This window comes from Mesitornis unicolor, unplaced genomic scaffold (assembly GCF_000695765.1).
Source record: "Mesitornis unicolor isolate BGI_N332 unplaced genomic scaffold, ASM69576v1 scaffold32305, whole genome shotgun sequence".
NCBI lineage: Eukaryota > Metazoa > Chordata > Aves > Mesitornithiformes > Mesitornithidae > Mesitornis > Mesitornis unicolor.
Window position 1 is genome coordinate 9,812 of NW_010184030.1, and position 17,485 is coordinate 27,296.

The 17,485-nt window shown below is 37.5% G+C and overlaps 1 protein-coding gene across 1 annotated transcript in view; it reads left to right on the forward strand.

Annotated features, from left to right (window-relative positions):
* Positions 1-1,728: 1,728 nt before the first annotated feature.
* The window catches only part of ADNP (activity-dependent neuroprotector homeobox), an 18,475-nt gene continuing 2,718 nt past the window's right edge, over positions 1,729-17,485 (forward strand). The window contains exons 1-4 of the mRNA XM_010184343.1: positions 1,729-2,020; positions 12,346-12,458; positions 13,939-14,031; positions 15,956-17,482. Coding sequence (XP_010182645.1) covers positions 1,729-2,020; positions 12,346-12,458; positions 13,939-14,031; positions 15,956-17,482 — 2,025 coding nt within the window. The remainder of the gene's footprint in view (positions 2,021-12,345; positions 12,459-13,938; positions 14,032-15,955; positions 17,483-17,485) is intronic.

The window sequence follows — 17,485 nt, forward strand, 5'->3', positions numbered from 1 at the left end:
GTTTATAAGTTAAGCTTGCTCTAGTAAACAACAGTAATGTCGAATTGGCAAACAGCTGATAGAGAAATTAAAACTATTTTAAAGATCTACAGTGTGTGGGTTGCATTGATAATGTTGATCCTGGATTGTCATTGTTTTCTGATTTTAATGATAACTGGTACTGAGAAATATTTAATATTTAAAACCAGACTGTCTAGTAGAGAGCTATTCTGTACCTTTTAACGAAGTAATTTTTAGCATAATCTGAATTTTATGCACTAACTTGTTACCAAACTGCATGCATTTTTTTTATTATGCTGTTTTGCTCTGCTGCAGCCCTTCCCCTTCAGTGTTATTATGGTTAAGAAATTTGGGGTTGAATTATTGGAATGAAAACCATGGGATCATGATACATGCCTAACAAAGGCAATGGACTAGTATAGTGGGATTAAGTGTGCAGGGGGTATTTTACGCAGGGAAAAGGAACAGCTTTTAGAATAAGGGTTTGAAACATTGCTTTTTCTGTAGGAGAAAGATGGAGTATTGCATGCTGGGAACAAGTGCTTTCCATAAGGTAGCTAAATTTTAAAAGTACATTTGTTTCATTTTGGTTTAGGCTTTGCTTAAGTATTCTAATCTAGTAACTTTGTCCTTTCTGCAGTTTTCATTTTGATTAGACCTCTGCAAACTTTCTTCTAAACAAAAATTCAAAACTAAACAAAAACCCCCCAAACCTGGGCCACAGCTGCAGCTTGACATTTCTGAAATGTTGTTCAATGTATACAGAGTATTTAAAGGATAGTAGTAACAGTATAAATTCTTTCTGCAGTCTGTTTTGTTTTCCATTACTTCAAAATTGCAGATATTAACACCAGTAAATTTAAAGACCTGAATGCCTTGGATGACTACAGATAAGTAACCGAACGTAAAACAGTTTGCTAAAAGGTCATATTCATCGACACCCCTTTAAAAACAATAAAACTAGCCCAAAAACAAAACCAAAAGCCTTGCTGATCAGGAATGCTGCAGAGACTCGAAGTAAACAGTCACATTATTTTTTCCTTTGTTCTTGTGAATAGTAAGACATAACAGACTTGGAGGAAGTTTGAGTAGATGAGTCAGGACATATTTCTTTAACTGCAGTTAAATCTTCTGGCCAGGTTTTACGAGGAAACAAAGCTTATACAGTTTTTCAGATTGTGGTTTGTCTCCTAATCTCTCCTCCTTCCTCCCAGCCAATCAAAAAAATTGGCCACTTTGAACCAAATTTGGTAGAGATGGAGGTCTGAAAATACAAATAAGCATCTTTACGTTTCATTAAATATAGATCTCCAGTAAGAGAAGAAACGAAAGCTTGAACACTCACAAGTTTCCTTCACAACTCTCCTATGGGCCTGTTCTTTCCATTGGATGAAGCAATGCCAAGTAGCTACTAAAAACTCTGTGGGAGGAGTTGCAAGAGGGAGGGGGAAGAACTCCTAATGCTTAGGTCGGGATTGTATGTTGGGTGTGCACCAACTGCAGAGGTGCCAGTTCGGTGGTGTGCCTGGAGCTGAACATTGCAACTTGTCTGTTATTATCTAATATGGAGTTAGAGAGGGTTATGAAGGAAAGAGAAGAGGCAGTAAATTATCTTGGCTTAGTATTTGAAGTATTCAGCTACAAATGAGAGTTGTTGGTGCCTGACTGAGTGCATGTATAGTATATTATTCCATGGATACGATATTATTACAGGTACAGCAGCAGCTCATGATGCCCCGTAAAGCTTTTCTTTCCCAGAAAGAAAAGCAGGCTCGTGCCAGGGAAAGGGATATGTTAAAAAAGAGGAGGAGGCGACAAGACTATCTCAAAAGAAGCGTGGAGCCGCAGAAAAATGCAGAAACAATAAAATGGCACAGGGATGATGAGAAGAGGAGAGAAAATGAGCAAGTTAAGGACAAAGATATCAAGAAGCGGTGGAGACAGGATGAGAGAGAACGACGAAAGAATGTGGACGCTATGAATTGGCGCAGGGAAGATGAGAAGAGGGAAAATGAGCGAGGTAAGGACCAAGATGGCCAAGAACCAGCAAAGAAAGGATGAGGCGGAGAGGGGGAAAAGGCGACGAAAGGACGGACCTGTTGAATCAGCAGAGGGATGATGGGGGAGAGGGGAAAAGAGTATGAACATTATAAATAAGCATGTGCAGAAATAACAGAATATTATTATCTTTTGCTTTCAAATTTATAGGAAATCTGCTTTAATGAACTAGAGTTCTTACAGGGCTAATTATTTCAATACGATTGATCTGAGTATAGATGTATACAAACTCAGAGTCACAGTGGGATAGAAAAGGCTGGTTTACAGATTGGTTATGAAATTGTCTGGTTTGCACACATGCTCACACCTAATACTGTCTTCAGCAGTACAGTTGATAATACTGTGTTTCAGCTCACCAAAAGGTTCAGGTTTTCTCAGTCTCCATAATATGAGTAAATGAAGGGATTAGGAAAGGGTCAGCCAAACATGCTCATGAGAGAAGGTAAAACTAACTTTATATTTTATTCTTGTTAATAATATGCCCAAAAGATAGTTGTAATTGCATCTCCAGTTTTATTCCAAGGTAAATAACAGAAGTTTTATGGAAGGGTACATTTCACAAAATGCTTTTTAAGAAGCGGGCAGTTCAAGAGATGCACATTGCTGTGTCATTAGATCTAAGGTATCAGTTGCATCACATTTGATTTGATAATCACCTTGGTATCAAATCTGAAAAGCTGACAAACAGATATTAGATTACAGTAGGAAGACCCCTTCTAAAGTTGCATTTTTATTTATATAGGACTTCTTTATCTAAAGCTAGAAAATGTGTTTTGGTTTGGTTTGTTGGGTTTGTTTTTTTTTCAGTAGCCACAAAACATTAGCTGTAGGCTTATGTACTGGCTGGATTTATATTGGGTGAGAGTGTAGTCCTTTGGAGTACTCACTCTCATCTGCTAGAAATCCAAACTGATTTAGAAATTTGAGCCCTCAGTATAAAAGGGGTGGTGCCTTTGCAAACATGAGGGCAGTTTGTTCCTGTCTTTACAGCTGGGGATGTGGCAGCCCTCCTTGGAAGACTGGGCTGCTTTGCCTGCAGCGTGTTCACAGTAAACACTGGGGAGAAGGGGCTGTCACACGGAATCTGTGGTGAAATAGTGCCTCCTCTAAACAGTAGTAAAGAACGAGCTATCTGGAATTGAGAAACTGATTAAATTGTCTGCACCTTTTGGATTTTCTGTATTTAACTTCTTTATTTTAGGATTAAAGATTTTTTTTTTAAACTCTGTAAAGCATTTTGGCACCCCTGTTTTGACAGATCAGTTATGATGAGGCAGCCTGGAAGGACATAGCTACAACAACAAAGAGAAAAGTTATGTAAATTATAAGACTATGAACTCTACTACTATGTGGCTGTGTACTGAATATGGCGAAATAATTTTATTATTCAGCAAAACTAAAATGATCAACATATATGCATATAAGCTTTTATTTTTTTTTGTGCTGATCCTTTCAGTTGAGCCAAAAAAATAAACATACCGTGTTTAAGGGGTAGGGTGAGGGGTAAATGTTGCTTATTATGAGTAACTCTTTGTTTCATTGTGAGGGGAAAATGCTCTCAAGAGTGAATTATGAGCATTCCACCTCTATGTTCCTGTGTTGTCCAAAAATGGAAATAACATGATGAGGCAGATTTGGAATATTTGCTGAAAAATTTAGTTGAGAAAAAGGGTGTCTTGTTCTAAAACTGATGCATCTTTCCCAGTAGCAGAATAGCATTGTTACCTTGTGGGTGCTCTGAAGCTGTACAGTAGAATATCCTCTATTTCATTGTTCTAAAGTTGCAGAGCTGAAACAGTCAACGTCTGTTACTGGAGGGTATCAAAGGTAGCAGGCTGCAAGGCAGCTCTTCGGATGAGGTGTAAAATACAGAAGACCCACTGGAAAATTAAGATTTCAGTTACACTAAAATAGAAACAGCTTTTGGGGTCTAAAGACAGGTGGAAGCTTTCTGTCACCATTGATAATTTGACTGATACAGAGGTTTGCTGGTCTTCCCTCTGGTGTTCCTGACCCTCCCTCTCCTGGGTGCATGCCTTCCTGTGAGGTTCTCAAGTTGTCCAGAGTATTGTGTGTGAGGTCAGTTCTTCCTTCATAAGGGAGGACTATTTGCACTGAGAAAAATAGGTAGCATAAGGAAATGTTAACTGTTGCAACATAGAACTCTAAAGCAGGCTTGCAGTATTGTATTTTACATGAATTCATTTCCCAAATAATTGCACAGTAATTTTTAAAATTTATTTATCTTTTGACTCAGTTTTCTAGATGGTTTCCGTCCCTTTGTAACTGATGTGTTAAAGGGCTGAACTGCATGGCCATGTTAACTTGAAGTGCTTGAAGCTGGTACAGTGAGGATAGTTTATTTTTATTTTAAATGCTAAAAGTGGTTTAAAAATCACTTAGAGTAATGTAACAGGAGGAAGTGTCAGACTTCACATTCTGGATGTTTTTAGAATAGTGACTGCAATTGTTTCCATCTGGAATTTGCAGTGCTAGCAAGAGTAGCAAGTTTGTGAAGAGGTAATTCAAAGTTGAAAGTCACTTGAAGTCTATCTCTAAGTGCTGAGATCTGTTTAAAAAAAAAAGTGATGAAGAATTTGAGGTTTGTTGAAACTTCTCTGTGACTGTGTAGTGGTTAATTTGGGGCTAGATCTTGTTTTCTTTCTGCTTTTTTTGTCATGCCATAAAAATGAGAAGTCATGATTTCCTGTGTCTTAGGAGGTTTGCACTGTTAAGTTCCTAAAACTAAGCAGAAATTTTCACCAGTAATGGGTTTGTCCCTCCTGTTCACTTGATTAATGTTTTTCCTGAATATTGTTCACACTAGTGCTCCTGAGAGCATTTCAAGGTTTTACATGGTTTTGTCACCTACTAGGATTTTCTTTTGCCAACTATGACTGACTAGTGCAGTGAAGCAGTACTAACCTTGAAGTGAGGTCCCTTTTTTACTACAGCAGTGAACCTGAGTTCCTTGAAAACACTGAAAAGAAGCCTTTGATTTAAAAAAAAATAAAATATGAGGCACTATGTTGTGGCCTCTTTTAGCCTGTAGTTTTAGTTGCTTCCTGAAACTTGGACATAATTATTAATTGAAATCAATCACTCTGTTATTCCCATTTCAGGATGTGACTCTAGTGATGAGTGGGTGAACTCAACTGCTGGTTCTTGTAGACTTTCAAAACTTTGCAAGTCTTCGTAGCCATTTTATGCCCTAATTTTGAGGTTATAAGATGCACATACCAGAACTGCACTTGAGATTAAATTCTTCCTTCCTGGGACTCTTACAGCCTGTTAAAAGCCAAAGACAGTGCTTCAGTTCTCCCAAGCACAATACCATGTGCACACTTTGAGTTCTGTGAAATCTTACCTGTTGTTGCTCTGCTAACCTTGCAAATACTCCTCACCTTTCCACAAAACTTTCCCTCCCCCACCCCCTGCAGATTTTTGGGTGAAGATCTGAGAGTACTTCATTCAGGCCTTTTTGTTAATGCGTGTGTACTAGCTAGGAAACTTGTCTTAGATTTTGTTCATGCTTTGCATTGTGGCTGCCACCCATAGCAGTGAACTAGAACTGCATGAAGTTTGTCTTAAATAGGTCTTTGCCTCTCCAAAATGTGACTATGAAATGAAAACTGGAGTACAGTGTTTCTAATTTAGTAATGATATTGTGTTCTTTTATAGCTTGTCTTTTCTGCTTACATTTGGCTACTGAATTACTCTAGGAATTGGTACCTGGCTGTGGACTAGACCTTTATGCTAGGTGCCGCATAAATATAGAGCAAAAGAAAGTTCCAGATATTTCTTGCACACTTAGTCTGCGTATTTTACCATTATTTTGTGACTGGTAGAGTCAGACATTTTGTGTACAAGCACACTAAAAATGGGTGAGATCCTCTTATTAGATCAGTCTTATTTTTTCAGAATTTCTTATAACTAGACTCCTAATCCATTTCCTCTAAGCCCCTGAAGATGCTACTTAGACAAGATAATAAGGACATTGGTGGTCTTGTTTTTAAGTAATTTTTGTTCTCTCCAGCCAGCACTTCAGTGTAGATTGATGTGTGACTCAGCTTGAACAAGGGCTTCCCAATGTATTTGTAGGTGGGACCCAAGTCTAGAAGTAGGAAGCAGAAGGACAAACACAAACTTAATTCTTACTGTTTGTGGAATCATGAACTTGAAAATAACTGATTGTCTTAGGGGTAGATCTCATTGTTTCCATTCATGAGGATAAAATATGCCAGGTTTATCTATAGAATTACTTTTGCTGAGCATATATGTGACCACCCTGACTTATTTTTCTGTGAATGTGTGTACAGGTGCACATTCCCTTACAAAGAAAAGTTCTATAATGTATTAAATATCTAGGACGTGTTCAGGAAGGAATAGGATAGAGTAAAACTATACAGGAAAATAATAAAAATTAGTTATGCCTTGGTTGCTGTAAAACAGAACATGTGGGAATATAAGACATCCCATTAACTGGAATCCTCGGCTGGAATTGTCATTGAGTGGTATCATCTCAGAATAAATGAAATTCCTCCTTTATTTAAAAAAAAAATGCTGCTGAGCTTCTTTTGAAAGCTACTTTGAGATCTGAGAGAGGTTCTGTATTTGAGCCAATAATGTTAGGTAAGTAGCACTGTGTTAACCATCAGGAATTGGTGACTGATGGATGTGTAAAACTTGAACTGCTCGTGCCTAGTGAAAAGGCTTGTGCCTTTGGTTTTTTTCCAGTGAGGTGCAGAGTACTTAAGACTGTTCACTTCTGGCATTTCAGCAGAAAGCCAGGAGAAACAGCATTAAAGTAAAACTGTTTTACCAAAGGATCAGTTGATCTGTGAGCCTGTATTGTGGGCATCCATCCACTGCTGTGAGGATGCTGGATGTGGTAGCTTCAGTGCCAGTTAAAAGCACTGGTGGGTTTTGTCAGCACTGGATGCTGCACTCCTTAGTGTTGTGTTCTAGTAACAATTACTTGGATCTAAGCTTCGAAGCAGTAAGCAGCATCCCTGACAGTGAAGAAGAGATGTTCCAGATGTCCTCTCTTAAACATTAGCTTTTGGTCAGAGAAGGGATACCTCATTTCAAGAATAGCGTTAATGTCTAAATGATGATTTGAGATGCTTAATTCCAATTGTTTTAATGTCCACATTTAAGGACGTGCCAGCAGTGTGTTGTGTATCTTGCAGTTACAGTCTGAGTTACTTGCTGTAAAAAGAAATGAGAGGAGATGCTAAAAGCTTTTTTGTAGTCACAAACCATAATAATGTCAGACTGTATCTGGCTCTCCACTAATGATTAAATGGTCAAGAAACGTAACTGTATTTGCTTGAGGATGAGTTGTTTTTTAAGATTAGGTAAGATACAGCTATTGAGCAGAATTTGCAAACTGAGGTTGATCTTCAGTTTTCCAATGTGAAGATCTAATTAGATCCTCTGTTATATGATGTATTATGACAGGAAGATCTTGATAACTTTAAGACTTGACTGTGAGGTGGGCAAAAAGGCAGAGGCAAAAAGCACAGATAGAAAAAAAGATCTCGTTTTCAGACTTTAAAATACACTTTCTTTATCACTTGGGTTTATATTTATGGTATATTGGCATGCCTAGGTATACTAGACACAGTAATTAAGAGAAAGCATTTGAGTCTTTTGGTGAAGAAGCTTAGTGGTGTTTTGTACTGAATTAAGCTGTTTGTTAATAAGCATTTGAGACTTGTGGCTGACTTTTGAGTTTACAGGTGATCATTGCCTAAGGACAAACTGCTGAATCTTGCTTTGTTGTGACGAAAAAAATTGGTTTCTTTCAAGCAAAACGAGTATGTTCTTTAAGCGAGGACTTCAGTTTCAAAGACAGCACAGCTTGCTAGAAGGCTTAAAATGTAATGTTTTCAGGCACTGATGGTTTTAGTTGATGTTAAGAACTTGGGTTATTCTAGAATAAATTTACTAGGACATTATCTCTTTGGATTTGTAGTTCACTTGAAAGTATTAATTCAAATCCTGAACGTACTTGACTATGCTGTTTCATATAATTTTTGATGAAAAAACTGAGCATACAGGTAGCTATGAAAAAGCTACTGAAAGCATTACTGAACCAATGCAATACAGTGAGAGCAACGCTTATTCAGTTGCCTTTAGAGAAAAGGAATTAGTGGAGCCATGATTAATTTCTTGGCTACATTAATATTGTTCACTGGCTCTATGAGCTGCAGCAGCAAGAACTCGTAATAAATGGATGCTCTTGATGTAAAATAAATAAATGCATAAATTTACTGTGCTTTGAAAGCAAACTTGTGTTACTTGATTGCAACTTAGTGTTCAGAGCTATACCTTCCAATTCAGCTTAGGGAAGAGAGGGAATAGAATGTTAAGGAAGCATATTTTCTTTCCAGTTTGTGATCTGTGTTTAAGGATATAAATCCACTCTGTGCACTATGTGGTATTTTTTGTTTTCCTATTAATGCAGTTGTATCATGCAAGTCAGACCTGTTCCAGGTAATGAGCGACAGCGGGCTCAGCACTGAAGCTATTTTGTAGTGACTGGCCCAGGAGAAGAAACTGCAGATTGGAGTTGCTTTTTCCATCTGCAAATGTTAAGCTTCACTTACTATTTCAACTACAGATCAAAAATAGAGAAAATGCTACTACTTGGAAATTGCAAATAGGACACAACCTTACTAAACCTTTTGCATTAATCCATAGGCTAGCTAGAAGTTGAAATTCTTCAGCAACAGCATGTTCTCCTACAGTCTCTTTTTTACTGAAGCAAAATTGCAATCTCCAATATTTTTAGTCAAGGAGATTTTAGTTCTGTTTGTTGGAGGTAACTAAATTAATCATAATATTGTCCTGAAATACACAAATGTACCCTTTGTGGTCTTAATTTTTTTAATACGACAATTTCTCAATACAAATTCCTGTTTGCAAGGTGAATAACCATTACTATTTTCAAAAGCTTGTCCACCGTTCATGTGCTTATACTTTGTCATAAATGGTATTATTTTTATTTTACTTCATCCAAGAGCATGTTAAGTGATAGTACAAATAACAGGATATAGACTGTGCCCAGAGGTGCTTACACAGTAAAACTGATAGCACAGTATGGGCAAGGATGGGTAGAAAAGCAGGGTGGATCTTGGCACATTCTGTAGTTACTTAATCAAAGCCTAATATGCTGTACAGAGTTATAACATCTTACGGATGTTTGAAAGTGTTTTTCTTAAACTTTTCTTCCATGTGTGCCTTTAGAAATAGCTCTTAATATAAGAAAGAAGAGAGAGATGGGGATAAATTCAGAATTGTATCATAAAATCTGATAAAGGAACCATAAGCTTGAATGAGGATCTCAATTAAATAACTGACTTGCCCGAGACAGTTTTCAAAGTAACAAGAAGTTAGAAACTCAAATTCAAACCTTATTTTCTAGGCCTTTATGAGGATTAAAAATAATTCACTGGGCAAGAGCGAGTAGCATTCTGAAAGGATGGCATGAATCACTCTAATTATTTGAACAATCACATGCACTCTTGCATAGAGAGGGAGAATGTCTTAGGCCTGGATATTGTTGTTATTATAAAAGAGTACAGATGAGAATGGATACAGCATGAAAAAAGAGCAGTTCATGATTTCCCATGCAAATTCATTAGAAGCTTTAGAGGGAATAACTGGGAAGAGTGAGTAGTTTACTGCTGTGATCTGTTTAGTGGCAGAGAATGCCTGGTGCAGTGCTTTCCATAGCTTGATTAGGGTTCATATTATTGAGACTTCTAAGTGAATCTACCTATAAGGTATTTCACTAAAATGCCAGTTCTTCATGTTCCTAAAGTGGGTTTGAGTTTCCCTAAAGTAAAAGGTGCCAGATAAGATACAGAACATAGCTACTTTTCACAAGAGCTTGATTCTGTTTTTTTTCCTAATTCTTAAACCTTTCACTGAGACTACAGGTAGCTGAAACACCTCTGCAGTCACAGGAATTAATATATTTGCATTTAGAGTTTTATTATTTATTTGTGATTATACTAAATTCTTTTAACAAGCGTTACTTGGAGAAAATTAATACAGAACATGGAAATACTTCTTTCCTGGCCTATTGTTTTAAAATTGCTGTCATTAGTAACTTTGCATGATGCATCTGAGTAACTGCAAATACTATAACTGAGTAATTTGGAATCCCTGAGATTTATAGACAAGGTCTAAACTTCTTTTTTTCCTTCGTTTTTCTAGTTTTCAAATAGAGGTGTTAAAATGACACTGAATTTGCTTCTGGTAATCTGTGACAGTGGCCAGCTTGACACAAGTACCAAAATGCTTAATGATCTGAGTTGCTGTGGTACTTTATATAAACTCAGGATTGTTTCCACTTAATTTCTATTTTATAGTTGTGATACAAGTCCTAATTGTCATCATAGCTTTCTGCTCTTTCTCGGGAGCGATTTCTGAATTCACTGAATTTGAAGATGCTAGAGCCTAGCAACACATGCCTGCAGTGCGACTCGTAGGCTGTGAAACCGACTGAAGTAGTTTGTGTTAGCACTGTTACACGCAGAACTTTTAAGCTTTGTTTCTTTCTGAAACAAAACAGTGTTGTTGAGGGTATCATGGAATAGGAAGTTGTGACTATCTTAAAGCATAACCTAGTAAAAGTTGGTAGGAGTATGAAAAGAGAAAGGCTAATGAGTATAAAGACAAGTGATACTTTACTATGCACTCACTGCATGACAGTGCATAGAGAAGGGTTGGTTTTGATCAGAGGCACTCAGTTGTTGTGGTGGTCATAACCCATATCCTTTGAGAAAATTTCTTAGTAAGCTCTTTGTATCTTCACAGTTGCCCTTGATCTCAGGAAAAAAGGAGAGAATTTTTGTCTAACTCAGATATTTGATGGCTGCAAACTTCTGTTTACTCTGAATTCTAGGCTTCTGCTTGAAAGTGTTAAACTAATTTCAAGCTTCTAACAACAAGAAAGTAATCCACTTTTAGTTGATGTAGGTAGTCTTTGGCTTTACAAGGGTTTAATTTGTTGATACAAATCAAGCCTTTTGTTGTTCAAACAAAGTAACATTTCTGAATTGGCTCATGGAAATATTAATGATCAGAAATGCAGCTTTTATCTTCTGGGGTGATATTCTTTATGCACATGCACTGGACCATTAAAGCCTAGGGAACAAGGTAACAACTTTATCGATATTTAAGACGCTTCCTCCCCTTTTCTCTAATAAAAGCCTACCTTTTTATTGCTGTCTCCACCCCCTCTCACTTCCAAAATAACTGTACATTGTCAGAGACTTTCAGGTTTCTGTCATTTTGCACCTTCTTAAAGTGCCAGTGACTTGTTGGTGATGGTTCTGTAGCTGAGCAAGCACTTACTGTAACGATAGCAGCCTGCAGCCCGAGAACTCCTGTGTACACAAAATAAGACCAGTTAGTAGCATTTGGAAGAAATGGCAGTGGTAATGGGTGAATCTGGAAATCCACTATTGTAAAAGTTTAGACTTTCTTTTAGCTGGGTAGCCCCAGTCGTAAGCAGACAGTTTAACTGAAATTGGCTATCTCTGTGTGGAACTGAGAGGAAGGGTTTTCATACGGGCTGAAATATCCAGCTACAGTTAGAGGTGTGAAGCCATCTCTTGTACTTTTTCCAGTGATTTGTATCTCTGAAGGGCTCTAACCAGGCTTTCAGGTCCCATCTTAGTAACAGAATGTTTGCTAAACAGCTTGTCAGCCATGTGTAGCTTTAAATACAGGCAGTAGAGGAAACAGTATTCACTTCTTATCCTACCTACAGCTGAATGCCAGAAGCATCTTTCTCACTAAAGAGATACTATTATCTCACTAAAGAGATACTATTAAATCTATTACAAGACTGACACAAACCTTGAAGCTCAACTTAGCAATTTTCAAATCAGTTAGGATACCTATGCACAAAAGATAAACGGAGTTTTTAAGTACTTCAGCATAGAGAGTAAATTTCTTATTAAATAAAAACACTTTTTAAAATCAATATTATTTCCAGGTGCAGCTGATTACTCCTGCAATAGTTGTTACATCAGTTTGTTGCTTTTTAAGTGCTCTTATGTTTGTTAATATTGAGCTTTATGGCCAGCCTCATTTAAGAACAAATCAGACAGAAAATGTGGTAGTTTCTTAGTTAATGGTACAGCTCTGATACTGAGTTAATGGGTAAAATGAAACAGAAAATTACTACTAATTTAAAGTGCAACACTCTATATCAGACAAAACCCATTTGACTTAAACCTTTTCTCTTACTTTCTTTTTCAATAGAAACTATGTTCCAACTTCCTGTCAACAACCTTGGCAGTTTAAGAAAGGCCCGGAAAACTGTGAAAAAAATACTTAGTGACATTGGTTTGGAATACTGTAAAGAACATATAGAAGTAAGTATGATGCCTCCCAAGTGTTGTCGTAGGTAACTCCAAAGTTAGTGGCACTGTGAGGTCTTTGGTATATGACATTATTTTTTTTTAGACTTGTTTCACAAAATGTTAAATTTACTGTGAATTTTGAAGGAATCCTCTGTATCCTGTTCCCACACCATACCCCTCTGTTTTCATCAGCTTCTGGGAATGATTCTGGGATTCCATTTGAGCCTTGTTCAGGTGTTGGTACCTCTGCATTGTTTTTTCAGCTCTACACAAAGTGGGACTTAAGTAATAACTTGAGCTAAAAATGTACCTGTAAACACTTTAGAAAGTTTAGTGGAGACAAGATACACTGCAGGCTGTATGTGACTGATGATATGTATTGAAGATAGGTTGATCTTTCATTGGATTCTTAAAAATAGCATTTGCTGACTGAACATTTAGGTATGAAGCAAGAACTCGGTATGGTAAAGGATGTTCTTGGGGGACAGAAGGTAGCTCTGAGGTTCTCATGAAGTGCTTGTCAGTGCTAACAGTGGGTCATCAAGTTAAAGAATCACCTATGTACCTGTTTTAGTTCCTAGGAGGGAAGGGCATTGGTGGTACTTTTCTGGACAAACTTCATAACTAGCATCTCAAAAGTGCAGCTTTCTCTCCTGAAGACTAACTTCTGTACTGCCAATTCACACACTTTAACTTTGGAATACCCAGCAAATTATGACTTTTTTGCTTTGGCCTTTCTGTTGGTGTCTCTTCAAAGAGCATTGAAGTGAGATTCGTAAGAGAAAGGAAATGTCAGTCTTCTTACTTGTAAAATTTGTGGAGCAAGTCTAATTTTTAAGGGTAGAATTCTGAACAGGGACAATGTTACTTTCAATATTCATTTCAGTGGAAATACTGTTTCTGAGTCCTTATGTGCTGCTGATATGAAATGGCATATAAGGTGAAATGCTAAAGTACTTAAGATTATTTTTTTAATAAGAATTGGGCTTATTTAATAAGAAATTGGACATCATACATGTAGTCAAACTTTTAAAGTTATATTTGAATTCCTGTGTGAAATTGAAGTAATTAAAAAAAAAAACCCAATAAACAATCAAACAAAAAACACCTCTACCTACCCAAAAAAAAGCCTCAAACAAACATCAGTTATGGTGAAGCATCTGTACAACCGTAAGCATTTAGCACTAGCCCTGGAATACTTTCTTGATAACCGCTTTCGACAGTGGGGCAAGTATGAGATTACAGTCTTGGGTTAATTAGGAAGATGAGTACTGAGATAGTTCTTTAGGTGTTTATGATATTGAGACTCCTCCCAACTCTTCATTCCCAAAAGGTGCATCTTAAATACCCACACTTTTTTGAATTAATAATGCCTACTGTTTGCCAGCAGCACTTGAGAGGACTGCGTGGATGCTTTCAAGAGTTGCTTAAGGGAGCAGTTGATCTTTGGTTTTGATTCTCTGTACTCTCTCCCCATCTTCCCCTTCTCCAGGATTTTAAGCAGTTTGAACCTAATGACTTTTATTTGAAAAACACTACATGGGAAGATGTAGGATTGTGGGACCCATCGCTTACAAAAAATCAGGTTAGTAATAGTTTCTGTTGACACATCTGATTCTGAAGCTGGTTCATACTGAAGGGCGTTTCACAAATACGCCACAAGCTCTTCCTGCAGTTTTACCCACTGATCTTCATTTTGTTGTCGGTGTAAGGAACATCAAAAAGTGGCATTTGAAATTTTTTTTTAAACAAAAGTAAGAATCTTGGTCTTTATCTTAGTAGCTTGGATAGCCAAATACTGGAGAACTGATTGGTAGAGAAATCTTGCCACCTTTTAAACAACTGCATATTAAGAGCACATCTGGTTTCAAGCTTAGCACAATTTCACCATCCTTCCAGTCAAAAGATCAACAGTTTTATACAGTCCATGATAAGTTTTTTTACCTTTCCTTAAATGTTTCATCATCTGTTTTCATCATTTATTTAAATGAACACATCTAACTACTGCTCTCTCCCCTATAGTTGTAGCTCTGTTAGCATCTGCCACATCTGAAGATCCTCATATCTGACTGTGTCTGAGATTTGGTTTAGGCATATGTAGTTCTATGTGGCAGAATGAAGGGGCCTTGGAAGTCTTGATTTTCAGATGTTTGTGAGCCAGTAATAAAGGAAATTTGAATTGAGCTAGCAGTGGAAGGAGGAAATAGTTCTTGATTCTGATTAAACACATTTAAGGCAAGTCATGTGCACTGCAGTAGCCTCTACCAGCATTGACAGAACAGTGAGGTGAGAAATCTCTCTACAGAATAAGTCTTCTTTTAGCATCTGAAAGATCAGATATTGCTCTTTCAGGAAATGGGAACATTATGATGATGGATTCCTAGTGTAGTGTTAATCTAAAAATGACCCTTTATTACTGTGTTCCACAAATACACCGATTTGTCCTTTTTTCTAGTTAATTCCAGAATTAAAAATGTAATATAAAAGGAGACAGCTTTTGTTTAGTTTGGTTTTTTTGTATCTTATCTCCAGCCTACCAGATATCTGAGGCTTCAGAAGGTGGACAGCAGCATGTATTCCTACTTATGCAGAGGGAGAGTACAACTCTCCAGCTGCTTCAAATTATCTGTGTGTAGCTTGATGTACAAGACTTGTTTTGACACTCATGATGAATGTTTTGTAACTCTCTGAATTTAATGTCTTATCTCATCTGAAATTCCAGATTGCTGGTGGCTATCTCTAAGGCCAGTGTAGCTTTAGTTTCTGTTACAACAGTTGACAAGAACTGCATCGGCAACATGTTAAATATGACAAAGATAAAAGGTGCAGGGGAGCTGCGAGTGTGGAATTTTCAAATACCTTTTTTCTGATTCAAGATTGTTTAAAAGTCAGGTTTGTGCTTTGATCAGAAGGAAAAGGCTTGATGGCTTTAAGGGCTTGTGTAGCCTCAGTATATGACTTGGTAAACTTAAATCCATTTGCTCACCAAAAATAAGTTATATTAGAGATGCTCTTTGAAAAAGTTTGTAGATTGAGACACTGAAATAGCTAAAGTTATATATCCATCTTACATTTATAAATGTTTGGCAGATGTTGATAGGAAGTAACTTCTAGACAGAGTCATTCTACTCAGTCATGGTTGCCTTTTCCCTCTGGAAATGAGCTTATGGTGAACTTCTTCATCCAGCTCAACTGCAGGAAATGAGGCATTTTTTACTGGTGTAGAAAGATGCTTATGATTTAGCCTTGCATGCTGAGTTTAAGGTTAAACTCTTGAGGCATCTTTACATTTATATTTGCTGCATCACATGTATGTTCAGATGATAAACTTCTAGGACCTGATTTGCAGGTCAAAAATGGTAGAGAAGAAATTAAGGTTTGATACTGTCGCAGTGGGTCTTGAGACTGTTACTATTTAGAAACATCATTGTTCAGAGGAGATCATGGATGTTGTTTTTCTAAAAACTGCTTTTCAGTTATTTAGTTTCTGCTTTCTTCTTTGTTTTAAGGACTATCGGACAAAGCCCTTTTGCTGCAGTGCATGTCCATTTTCCTCAAAGTTCTTTTCAGCGTACAAAAGCCACTTCCGGAATGTTCATAGTGAAGACTTTGAAAACAGGATTCTCCTTAATTGTCCTTACTGTACTTTCAATGCGGACAAAAAGACTTTGGAAACGCACATTAAAATATTTCATGCTCCAAATGCCAATACACCGAGTGGAGGCATCAGCACTTTTAAAGATAAAAACAAACATGATAGCCTTAAACCTAAGCAGGCTGACAGTGTAGAACAAGCGGTTTATTACTGTAAGAAGTGCACTTACCGAGATCCTCTGTACGAAATAGTTAGAAAGCACATCTACAGGGAACATTTTCAGCATGTTGCTGCTCCTTACATAGCGAAGGGAGGTGAGAAGTCACTCAATGGTGCAGTTGCATTAAGTTCTAGTACCCGAGAGGAGGGTAGTATTCACTGCAAAAGATGCCTTTTTATGCCGAAATCGTATGAAGCTTTAGTACAGCATGTTATTGAAGACCACGAACGTATAGGATATCAGGTAACAGCAATGATAGGTCACACCAATGTAGTGGTTCCAAGATCTAAACCTTTGATGCTAATAGCTCCAAAACCACAGGATAAAAAGCCTATGGGACTCCCTCAGAGGATGGGCCCTCTTTCCCCTGGCAGCGTTCGATCTCTTTCATCACAGCAGATGATGAACAGACTCACTATACCAAAGCCTACGTTAAATTCTGCAGGAGTGAATATGATGTCAAATGTTCACCTGCAGCAAAACAATTATGGAGTCAAATCGGTACCACCAAGTTATGTTGGTCAGCCAGGGGGAAGGCTAAACTTAAGTGGTAATGCACCAGTTTCTATTTCACAACAATCACAATCAATGAAACAGTTCTCAGCAAGTGGAAATGGAAGGCCTTATACTCTTGGAGGGGAACAGAGATCACAGGCCTCAGCAAGATACTCTCTTCAGTCTGCCAATTCATCTTCTCTTTCATCAGCTCAGTTGAAGCAGACGTCATTATCTCAGTCACAGGCAGCTTCAAGAGCATTAGGTCAGTCTGGCTCAAAATCTCCTGTAGCTGCTACAGGTCCTTCTGCTGTCAATACATCATCCACACAGAAGTGGAAAATCTGTACAATCTGTAATGAGCTGTTTCCTGAAAATGTGTATAGTGTCCACTTTGAAAAGGAGCACAAGGCTGAAAAGGTGCCTGCAGTAGCTAACTATATAATGAAAATACACAATTTCACTAGCAAATGTCTATACTGTAATCGGTATTTACCCACTGATACATTGCTTAATCATATGTTAATACATGGTCTGTCTTGTCCGTATTGCCGTTCAACCTTCAATGATGTTGAAAAGATGGCTGCTCATATGCGAATGGTTCACGTTGATGAAGAAATGGGACCTAAAACTGATTCCACGCTAACCTTTGATTTGACATTGCAGCAGGGTAGTCACACGAATATACATCTTCTTGTAACGACCTACAACCTGAGAGATGCTCCTGCT